The sequence below is a fragment of the Helobdella robusta genome, assembly GCF_000326865.2.
Source record: "Helobdella robusta unplaced genomic scaffold HELROscaffold_2, whole genome shotgun sequence".
Taxonomy (NCBI): domain Eukaryota; kingdom Metazoa; phylum Annelida; class Clitellata; order Rhynchobdellida; family Glossiphoniidae; genus Helobdella; species Helobdella robusta.
Window position 1 is genome coordinate 6927708 of NW_008704083.1, and position 11871 is coordinate 6939578.

An 11871-nucleotide genomic window follows, 5' to 3' on the forward strand; every position below is an offset into this window, starting at 1 on the left:
CGTGTGTAGTATATGCTTGGTTGGTGTGTGTGTGTGTGTGTGTGTGTGTACATGGTACATGTTTATGTGTGAATGAATGTTTGTGGAAATAAGGATGTGTGAATGGATGCGTGGAAATATATGGATGTTGGAATGAAGAAGATGATGGAAAAGAAAAAATAAAAATGTTTGAAGATTTGAACTATTGATTGCAAGCCACCCACTCCTCCATTTATTCAATCTTCATACTCGGAAAAGTGAGAGAGCGAGCTTCAGAACATATTGAACGAGGTAGTCGTTGCACCGAACTGCTTGTTTTGGTTGTTGTTACTTTGTTGTGTTGTTGTTTTGTTCTTTGCGTTGTTGTTGTTGTGTTGTATTTTGTTATTTTTATGCGTTGTTGTTATTTAATTATGGATACTGTTTTTTTCAATTTCCTATTTACTTGTTTGCCGATTTTTATCATCATTTCATGTTTTTGTTGCCACTGGTTTTGCTATGTAGCGTCTATTGTTGTTTGCTTCTTCCAGGTCGTTGTCGATTGCACAGCTTTCTTAAATATCGTTTTTAAATTTGTTGTTACTACATTCGCTCTGATCCCCGATGTTTTCCATGTTGTTGTTGCTGCTGTTGTTGTTGTTGTTATTGTTGTTGTTGATGTTGTTGTTGTTATTGTTGGTGGGTTTGAAGTTTTTTGTTTTCACTATATTTATTATTAATTTTATTAAATTTGTCATTAAATTTTCTGTTGTTATTGCTACTATTACATTTTTCCTGGTTGTTATTGTTATTTTTGTGTTGTTTATTATTGTTATTGTTGATGCATCTGCAAAGTGACCTCGGGCTGGCGCGTTATTTATAGCTTTTCAGAAATTTAGATTTCCCACAGCTGAAATAAATTCAATTTATAACATTCTGTATCGGCTTATGTTTAATGCTGTTAGATCTTTATAATTATATAGACATCATCATCATTGTCATCATCATCATCATCATCATTGTCATCATCATCATCATCATCGTCATCGTCGTCCTCACCGTCATCATCGTTAATAGTAGCAGCAACGAAATGTTTTGTTGTTTTGTTGTAACTCACATATACATCGACTTACCATCATAGCATGTTTTTGCCAGAATTTTTGTTATCATGTTGTAATGGGCGCTATAAAAATGCTTAAGCTTTTAAGAATAGTTACATAATTAAATTATACACACAACGTGTGCGTGCGTGTGTGTATGTGTGTGCGCGCGCGCGCGCGCGTGTGTGAAGAAAATATAGATCTATATGTGGTTTGGCATGTTCGCATGAACGCACCAATGAACATCGCTTTTCATACTCCTGTTACTTCCATTAAACAAAACTTCAGCTTGATGTACAAATTTTCTTATATGATTATACGGTCGAATATTGATATTTGATTTATAAATAAAAATAAATACAGAAACACACACACGCGCGCGCACACACACAAACACAAATATATATATATATACGCATACATATTCTATTCACTTATGTATAATAAAAATATATGTATATTCATATTGTTTTAAATTAGTTTGATTGCCTATGCATAACGCATGCTAATCTTGTTACATTAGTATTAGATGGATGGTTGGATTATGCATTATGGAAAGAAATAGTTGTAAGGTTGTATGGCATGTGCTCAAGCAAATATAAAAATGATTGTTGCCTTGTTTGCATGCATTCAACTCCATCAGTATTGCATACATGATGATTTCGCGAATATTTTTGAAACAATTTCACTTTAACAACATCGTGAATATTAATATTTGTGTTTTATTTCGTACGAATACTCGCATATGATATTTTGTCGAGATGGGCGTTATTGGCATGGTTCGCTTTATGCTGTTTGCAATTTTGTTCTGCTGTGTCAAAAAAATTTCCTTGGTTAGCAGTTTCAGAAACAAACACATGAACGGGAAAACGGAATACAATTTAAATCTGATGTCTGCAATGAATGATAACTCGGCGAGGTTTCATACAAAGTTTCGTTGTTTGTTGTATATAAACAACAACAATATCATCGCAAGCGGCAACAACGACGTCAAAAACAATTTTAACAACGTCAACAACAACATCAACAAAAACACCGACAACGAATGCATGCTTTCATGTGAGTCAACATTAACTGCTCAACAAACTTCAAACAAGAAGGAAAACCACTCAACATGTAGCCAGCACATTTCAAAACTTAATCATCTAAAAATATCAAATCTTTTAACAAAACAAATCAGTATTGAAAGTTTCATGAAAGAAATTTTTCTGTCGAAGCAAGTGGAAGCCTTGGACGTGGGAAGTGAACGGCAGTTCAACATTACCTCCGTACAACTTTTAGACTTGTCAGATAATAACGTAGAAACCGTAGCAAATGATGATTTGCATAACTTTACTAATTTGATATTTTTAAATTTTTCCAACAACAACTTAAAATTTTTAGAACAGAAATGTTTTGATAACTTGATTTATTTGAATTATTTGGACCTATCAAAGAATCGTCTTTACAGTCTACCAGAAGATTTATTTTCGAATCTGTTGAACCTAATCATGTTAAATTTGAGCTCTAATGAATTAAATAATTTTTCGTTTTCTCGTTTGCTATCAAGTAAAAAACTGAAACGCTTAGACCTTAGCAGTAACAACTTGACAAGATTAGAACCAAATAAGTCAACAGAGACGATTAATATTGAACATTTAAACTTAAGCCACAACAGACTTCAGACAATACCGCCAATCATATCGACATCGTTGAAACAACTCAAAAAATTATTTCTCAATGACAACCCGATTGAAGAAATATCAAAGCATTCATTTCTCTCCCTTGCAAACCTACTCGAAGTTGAACTAACGAACATGAGGCATTTGAGGTCAGTCGAGGATGAATCGTTTAGAAATTTATCGAAGCTTCAAGTGCTGAACATAAGTTTCAACCCTCACCTCAACTACTTCGACGGCAACAGTGTGATGCATTCTCCGAATCTTGCACGAATTGATTTGCAACAGAATGATCTTCATTTTCTATCTGCAAATATCGTCAGTGCTCTTCCAAGCCTACAAGTATGTTTTTTTTATTTTAATGTGCATTTTTTATATCAATGAAATCGTATATATTTCTTACAACTTGTTCATTCTTTAAAATTCACGAAGTAGCATCATATATTAATCGGTATCCATAGAACCTTCATTTTTTAACTTTCTACTCGTCATATTGACAAACATTCAAATCATCGTAGTTAACAAAACTAAATTTGTTGGTATAAAAATAAACTAATAAGATAAGCGTACAGAGAAAGGCTATCATTAATAATAAAGTTATTATCACCAATGTTCTTATTTACAATTGCTTTGTTATCATAAAACAAGTTATAAAAATGTCCAGCATTTTTTGTGACGCCACTGCACAACCTGTTTTGGCTATTTTATTAAAAAAAAATACTTTCTATTTAATTTACGAAATATTCGCAATTTTTTTCTGAAATGTTCATTCACATCGTACATACGGTTCATTTGTGTATTAATCGATACTTTACATGTACGTATGTGGATGTGGATGTTTTCATCGGTCTTCAATATTTTACTATTATTTTGTAGTCATATTATCATTATTATCATTACTACTATGTTGTTATTATTATTACTATGTTATTATTATTATTATTATGTTATTATTAATTATTGTTGCGAGGGAATTTTTTCCGATGATGTGTTACTGCAACGATCTCAAAAGCGATATAAATAAACGGATACACACTAAAAAAAATACAAGTTTTGCGAGATTGCACATATGTAGGATGTCTATTCGTATTAATAAATAAATGAAAATCTATAACATATATGGGTTGTATTTGTGCAGAAGTTTGTTAATATTGTGAGATGAGGAACTGTAATGAAGCTAATTTGGAGAACATCAGTAATTGCAAATATTCATCTGAACAAACAATGTTTTTAGTATGTTTTTTTGAATGTTTTCTTCAAATGCAAAAACTAATTATTTGTATAATTTAGGTGATATAACAAATTAGAGACTAGTACAAATATTCTTATTTTAGTAAAAAAATTTCTTCCCTCATAGAATACAAATTGAAAAAACTAAGCTAATATATCACAGCCATCTGCTTAACACGTTTTTGGGTTTCTAATCATTTTAAGTCGTCGTTTAAAGGCGAATCTGTAGTTTACATGAATCAACAAAAGATGAAGATTTTACATTTTAATGCAGATGTTTATCGTTGCTTGAAATAAAAATTGTTAACTTTTCATTCAGTCAGCTGTATTTTTATCAACATATGGTTTCATACTTTAGTATTTTGTAAAAGAATTTTTTCAAAAATATGTTAAAAAATGGTGACGATGATGATGTTAGAGTACAAACATCGTTCAGATATGACAGATTGATTGAAAATGTAACAAACGTTCACATATTTGCATTTGGAAGAATATCAAACAGAGCAGAATGTATAAGTAACGCGCATACATATTTATGGCGACCTCTTGTCATCAATTTGTTTCAGCCATCATTTATCATTGTGTTTTTCATGAATAAAATTTACTCGCATTCACTTTTTTTTGGGGACATTAGAATGTAATTAAATGTGAATTTATGACTGGCGATAATGAAAATTTTGCGTAGTATGTACTAGAACCATTAAGTATAAATAAAACTTTTTAACGATTAAATATAAATACATAATTTTACGAAAAGACAATCAACCTGTCTGGCAATCCCATACTGAAAAGCTGCAACAACCGATGGATAGTCAGTTGTCACCAATGCTATCTGGACCAGCTTGTCCACGACAATCTGCAACAACCTGCTTACAACGTTAATAACGATAGTAGTAGTAATAATAAAAGTATTAACACCAGCAGTAAGAATCTTTACAACAATTTAAATGGAACTAGAATTTGTCAGCCGGATATAATTCCTTTGTACGAGAAATATTTCCATTTAGCCGTCGGTGATCCATTAAGGTTGAAGTGTAGAAGCGTTTCATTTGAAGCTGTGAATGTCTTTTGGTCGTTCATAGGCTTGGGAAGCAGGTACCACATGCACCACGACCACAGCGAGCTGGACGACCTGCACGTTGAACAGAACAAGAGCACAATATCAGTGGACCACGTTGCTTTCTACCATGCTGGCTTGTACATCTGTAACGCGCAAACCAAATTTGGTTAGACATTTTTTGCGACCTGCTAGAAATAAATGCATTCAAATCTTTCTCTCTAGGGTTTGGTTTTTTTTTCATTAAATTCTTGTTACATATCTCAATATTTCTCTCGTTTGTACGATTTATATTTTGTTTATGTTTAAAAAATTTATTTAAAAACGTGTATATAAGCAAACAATGTTATACTAATTTTAACATTCTTTCAAGGTAAGCAAACCTCCAATGTAACGGTTCGCATCTACAATCCAAACGCATCCATCTACTTCACATCATACAGCAGAACGTCTGTAACTGTCGAATGGGCGGGTACGGAAACAACGATGAAGACAACAGAGTATTATATCAGTTGTAGACGCCTCATTGATCCACACCTTCTGTTTCAACCGATCCATCAACATGACAAAAACTCACTTGAAGCATCCTTCTGGTTAGCTGCAAACGAAACTTCAGTTCACCCGACGTTGTTTCACCATCCCACCTACCAACACAGAATGCCGCCTTTCACAAACGGAGAAGCGGCTTCTTTGTCTTTCATAAAAATTAAAATCGGTCCCTTCATGAGAAGAAATACTTTCAATGGTCTTTCACCACTGACGCCTTATGAAATTTGTCTATATGTTTCAAACAGCACTGACAGACGATTTTCAAACAATCAAAATGAAAAGTTTTCAGCAAACGCCAACCATTATTTCAAATCATCAAATGACAACTTTTATTCGTACGACAGTGAGGAAACGTTAATAATTCTGTCTTGTTTTAATTTCACAACACTGGATCAATCGACCGGCGGTTACGAATACGAACCAGGCATTCGAAGGTTGCCCATCTTGCAAATTCTTCTGGGCACATTTGGATGCCTGGCTTTCTTAATAATTTTTTATGCCATTTGCAACTCTTTACTAACCACATATTGCAGTCGGTTAGTTGGTAGTGCGAGAAGCAACAAACAAAACATAAACAACGTCTACAGGCTAATAACACGCCGCTCCGAACGTCGTAACAGTTTGACGCTCGTCCCGGTCGAAACAACTTTCATCGAGAATTCAAGGGCCTCATCTAGAACCTCCCTTATAAGTTGACTGTTTCGAAAATATTTTTAATTCCTGTACATAGTGGTTCATATTTTAAATTATTTTAATATAGTTCAAGTTATAAATATATTTATCGAAATTGTTGTTGTTGAGATAATAATAAATTGCAAACTTTCAACTACTAAAAATTTTGACTTAAAGAATTTCGCATAGTAAAAACAAAAAGTGCACGATTTATATTTGACAAAGAATCAGTTTCAATTTGAACTAATTAATTTAAGGTTGAAATTCAAAAAAATAGACTCCACATCAGACAAAAACAAAAACATCGTCAAAAATCAACATATATTTATTTGTAGGTTAAACAGTCTTTACTTATTTTTTTAAATATTTAATATTAATAATAACATTAGCAAAATCACGTCTGAATATTTCTACTGAATGTCAAAGAATGTCCTTTAATAGTCTCTCGTGCATTTCTTACTTCCTTGGATACGACATTTTCATGACACTTACACGAACACATGGCAAGGCGTGATAGGCAATACAGTGCTTACGATGGTAACCTGGGTGATAGCCACCGTCAACCTCATCGTTATATTCGCTTATTACAACAAGGAGGAAAAAAAGTTTGGCAACCATAGTTTTTCTAACACTCACATCCGGTAAGCGAGTATTTTATCATCGTTCAAATGCAAAAATTATACAAGACAAATATGCTTGCACATTAACAGGTACCTTGATTCTGTTCGGAGGTTATTTAGTGTATGATATCAACCATTTGTGGCTTTTTCTGCCAACTGTTAACAGTTCCCTATTCTTTATAATGTCAGCTGTCCTGCTCATAATCTCAATTTTGGTTGAATTTGAACAGGAGGAATCGGAGACAGAATGATACGTTTGAATTGCAAAACGACAAAAAATTGTAAAGTTCAGCCTACTTAGTACAAAAAAATGTTGAAAAACTAAACATAAAGGCTTTGTCTAATTAAGAACATATAATGTCAAGTTCAGATATTGTTAAAAACTAACAACGACATTAAAAATTTATTGTTCATCAGTGGAGTGAAGCTTTTCATTAAACATGTCTAATAAAAGTTCGGTCCTTTTCTTTGAATGTTTCAAGCAGAAATTTAATTGTTCATCTGTCAGCTCACATCCGCCTGCACAACAACATAAAGTTTAAAAATGTAAAACGTAAAGTTAAAATATTATGTGAGCAAAGTAAAGTTAAAATATTCATGTGAAGAACGGTAGATTGAAATAAAGCAATAAAAATGATCAATGAAATATATCACATGAACTATTTAGTAGCACAGGCAGTAACAAATGTGGTAAATAACAGCAAATTATATTCACCAAAAGTCCCAACAAAATAATTGACTGTATTGTTTGAAAAAAAAAACATACGACGTAGACATGTTTGATAAGGTTAAACAATCCCCTGAAAACAGACCTGGCTTCTGAATGAAATATTCATCTGAATTGGCAGAGCAGACGATGGTGATTGTGCCTCTAGATAAGTCTTCTTCCTCTTTTGTCGGATCAAATAATATCAACTTGCTAAATTTCATGGAAAACGAAAAATTAACGATTAAAATTGGATTGAATATGACGAGTGTGAAAGGCATGTTTCACCTGTTCCAGAGAGCGAATGTTGTGGCAAAGAATTTGTTGGTTAGGGAAAGTTTTTTGCTCTCTTTCGTTGGTTGGTAGCTGATTTGTTCCTCTAAATCTTCACTGCCATCCTCGATTTTAGCATACATTTTTAGATTAGCTGAATAAATAAATGCCTCAGTGAATAAATTAAAAAATGAATAAGTTTAAAAAATAGAATGCAGAAAGCTCTGACTATAGTCGATAGTGATGATAAATTTTGTGTAAACTTCAAGCACACGCCTCCTCAAAAAACATGTGATTAACAACTAGATAATAAAACCACATGGCAATACAACAGAACCGATATAGAACTGACTACAACCAAAGCAGCACAGCAACAGCCAGCATGTACATTGTACATCACGTCACATCCACCAGACAGCAGTAGAACAACAACTGAACTAACTATTGGCAAGAGCAGCCATGAGAGCCAGACAGCAGGCATCGTACAGGCAGCCATCATAATCAAGGCAGACGAGTTCGCAGGTTATCGTCCATTGCATCTAATTATCAGATCAAGTTTTTATAAAACAAAGAACATACATAGAAAAGTAACTTTCTTTTAAAAAATTAGCTTCACAAAAAAAACAAATGAACAATTTCTAAATAAGAAGAAAACCTTTCCATCGCAGAAAATAAGATCTTCAGGTTTCAAACATTCAGAGCTGAAAATTTTAAGACATCATCTTTGAAGATATTTTATGAAAGCAAATAAAATATTTATAAGCGGGATCTTTGAGGTCTTAAGACCATAATTACTGGCCAAGATTTCCTTGAAGTGACTATTTTTCATAGTCAAATCTCCAGTCCAGTAAAAAACTTGTAAAACAGCTACAAAATTTAAATTAGCAGCACAATAAAGAAATGAAGAGAACTTTTTGAAAATAGTTTCCATTAAATTGTTTGCCAGCTGAGAAGGTTCAGGCAACTGATTCATTTTCACCTGCTGCGTGCTCACATGAGGAAACTCAACAGATATTTCTGGATTTTGAAAAAATGTTATCACAAAGTTTATCATCATTGGAGTCATCACCTAATCATCACCATAATCATTATAATCATTATCACCGCAATCACTCTGATATCAACTTCATTTAATAACTTATCCAAAAAAATAATTTAAAATAGCTAATACCAATATGAAAACCAGTTCATTAATAAATCAAAAATGCCTATTATATTACCCATTAAAATTTAAATATAACAATAATTAAGTTGAATCAAACTTACTAAATTCAAATGTTTCAATATAAGCATCAAATGAAATTATATAGTACTCGATGTTGTACTTAATTAAACTTATACTATAACGTACTGTAAAGGATCTCCATCAAAAACACAGATTAACATCTGATTCAAAATGAAATAAAGAAAAACAAAAAAAAAAAACAAAAAATGACTCATTGAATCTGTAGCACTTTCTCCCGATCTCACGTCAGAGACAGCCTTTGAAAATTATCAAGCATGAAATTAAAAAATTATTTAACAAAAATTAAGATAATATTAAAAAAAATAATAAATAATTAGGAAAGTATAGGCTAACCGAAACAACACCACAAATAATTTTTGTGTTGCCAATCGTAACTAAAGATGAACCATCTGCTGTTCCCAATCCACCTAACAGGAACAATTTGATTGATTTTTTATTTTTATTGAATACAAAGATTAGAAATAAAATAACATGTTTTTTGTTACCAAATAACCAGTTGGATATTTTATAATTTTATATGTTTTACTTTTAAATTTAGTTTTAAAAGGTAAAAACAAAAAGTAGAACAATGACAGTCATTTGATTTGGTTAATTAATTTAATTTAATTAATCAGTTATTTTTTTATTATTGAATTATTTAATAATCGTTAATGGCTTTTTTCAATGCACACCACTGCTGCTTCTCCTTCCCTTTTTAAATTTAAACTTTAATTAGACTAGACTATTTACTATAGACTTCTAGAGTATTTACAAAATTTAAAAATATAAATAATCTCACTTTAAAAAAAAACTTAATAAAATCGCCACTAATAATTTTAAAAATTAAATAAAAAATAAATAAATAGTTTTAAAATTTAACTAAGAAATATATTTAAGTCCGACATAAACCTAACAAGCCAACTCAAAAAAAATCTAACCAACTTCCAAATGAAGAGGACGACATTCGTCCAGTGATCTGTTATCCGGTCGCACATTTTCATCGAAAAACTTCTTATAATATTTTCTTGGAAAAACCGTTCTAAAGAAAAATGCAAAAAATTAGAACAAGCAATCCAAATTGAATTGAAAAGATTAAAAAAATTTTAGGACACTATCAAAACTAACTTAAAATCGTCCGCCATGCCGCAAGATTATTTACAAAGAACTGTAATTTTAGTAATTGTAAATTTATATCAAAAAACTCAAACCCCTCAAACCCATATATACAGAATCAATCAATCAATCAATCAATCAATCAATCAATCAATCATCTTATAAACCGCTATTTCCGCGATGTTCAATAGCGCTCCTCAATGAATTTTGCAAACAAATGTGTCTGAATTTTGTAAATGATGTAGAAGTAATCAGAGAAGAAGGTAGAGAGTGCCAGAGAAAAGGGCCAGAAAAAGCAAAAGCAGATTTAGCAAAAGGAGAAGAGTAGGATCGTCGAGAAAAGGATAAAGTATTTTTAATCTACGTAGATGAAAGCAGAATGTAAGAACTTCTGGCATCACTATTACTCTAAGAAGAAAGAAACATACTAGAATCAAAGATAAAGCCTAGATTACGAAACTTGTGAGAAACATCAAGAGTTTTGGAATCAGGTAAAATAATAGGAGGAGTAGTAATAGAATAAATTAATGGCCTGGTCATATATAGAGATTAAAACCTTGAAACCTCGATAGGGGTAACTACGAATTTTATAATTTGTGTCTTCCGGATTAAGCTGTTTGTTAGAATGAACGGATGTCTGGACCTGAAAAATTAAAATAAAATATGAATATATATAAAATAATATGATAATAATAATAATAATAACAATAATAACAATAATAATAATGGGATAACACCATGGATATAAATAATATTTATTATATCCATGGATAACACCGTCACAACCATGGATATACGTTATATATATCCATGGTCACAATTCTTTTCTTAATGTGATGACCAGATTTTATATCTTTTTCAAACTTGATTTAGTTTAGTGTTACGCTGAAAAATTCTGAAACAATTTCGATTGCGTTGAGCATGTTGTCGTCAGTTAACCAATCAGGTGGTCGGTTGATAGACGTGCATCGTGATATGTTGCTTGGCCGTCGTAAGGTCACTCCATTTGGAGCAACACTGAGGAGGTTGTTGTTGTCGTTGTTGAGAAGCGGTTGTGATTCGGGCTGCTCACTGTTTAACGTGCGGTTGCTTGACGATCGGACGGTAAGAAGAGGTAAAGCTGGTTTCGCTCCTTCGTTGTTTGCTAGCTGCTGACAAGAAGTATTAATTTGCTTAAATTTTTGTAAATCGTTGTAACTGCTGGACGCAATTTGTTTTAATTCTACGCAATCAGCAAATGATAGCCTCCTAACACGTTGCTGACTGCTTGGTGGCTGTGGTACTGACAGTTGGTAGTTGCTGTTTCGACTAGTTCTTGCGCTGTCGACGTCGTCGCTGCAATAGTTGCTGCTCGCACTGCTATGGAACGATTTGACGCTTCTTCGATCAGTTACATCGACAGCCGACAGATAAGGAGTACCCTTGTATATCTGATGACCTGACGGTGCTTTGCTCTGATTGGATTGCTCTTCAAGGGGTAAATTATCATTTCAAAATTTAAATAAGTTTCATTTAAATGTCAAAATATTCCTGTTTGATTAAAATTTGTCAAAAATTTGTAATAATATTAAAATTATTTTTGTAATCAAATTTTGCATTTAAATGCGGAAGATTAACAGGAAATTAATTACAATTTTTCTTCCGTTGTCAATGTAAAAATGCCATGACGTGCATTCGATTCTTTCATTTCAAACATTTTCATATACATAA

General features: G+C 32.3%; 3 protein-coding genes across 3 annotated transcripts; 1 reads left to right on the forward strand and 2 right to left on the reverse strand.

Annotated features, from left to right (window-relative positions):
• Positions 1–1700: 1700 nt before the first annotated feature.
• On the forward strand, positions 1701–6378 carry HELRODRAFT_188358 (hypothetical protein). The gene is made up of 3 exons (XM_009017546.1): positions 1701–3058; positions 4704–5172; positions 5377–6378. Exons 1-3 carry the CDS (start codon positions 1820–1822, stop codon positions 6246–6248), a joined length of 2580 nt encoding a protein of 859 aa, XP_009015794.1. The 5' UTR covers positions 1701–1819; the 3' UTR covers positions 6249–6378.
• An 869-nt stretch (positions 6379–7247) lies between these two features.
• HELRODRAFT_160596 (hypothetical protein) lies at positions 7248–10190 on the reverse strand (the record flags this gene model as incomplete). Its single annotated transcript, XM_009017547.1, has 7 exons — positions 7248–7363; positions 7657–7763; positions 7839–7977; positions 8266–8362; positions 9403–9476; positions 9987–10087; positions 10174–10190. The coding sequence occupies 7 exons, from the start codon at positions 10188–10190 to the stop codon at positions 7248–7250; spliced, it is 651 nt and encodes a 216-aa protein (XP_009015795.1).
• Positions 10191–11030: 840 nt separating this feature from the next.
• On the reverse strand, positions 11031–11857 carry HELRODRAFT_160597 (hypothetical protein; the record flags this gene model as incomplete). The annotated part of the gene is made up of 2 exons (XM_009017548.1): positions 11031–11629; positions 11830–11857. The coding sequence occupies 2 exons, from the start codon at positions 11855–11857 to the stop codon at positions 11031–11033; spliced, it is 627 nt and encodes a 208-aa protein (XP_009015796.1).
• Positions 11858–11871: the final 14 nt, after the last annotated feature.

What these genes read in the sequence shown, in the direction of transcription:
- HELRODRAFT_188358 (XM_009017546.1), top strand. Translation starts at nt 1,820, where the DNA reads ATGGGCGTTATTGGCATGGTTCGCTTTATGCTGTTTGCAATTTTGTTC. An exon ending in GTGCTCTTCCAAGCCTACAA is followed by an intron (nt 3,059 to 4,703) that starts GTATGTTTTTTT and finishes TTTTACGAAAAG; the next exon opens with ACAATCAACCTGTCTGGCAA. An exon ending in TAACGCGCAAACCAAATTTG is followed by an intron (nt 5,173 to 5,376) that starts GTTAGACATTTT and finishes CATTCTTTCAAG; the next exon opens with GTAAGCAAACCTCCAATGTA.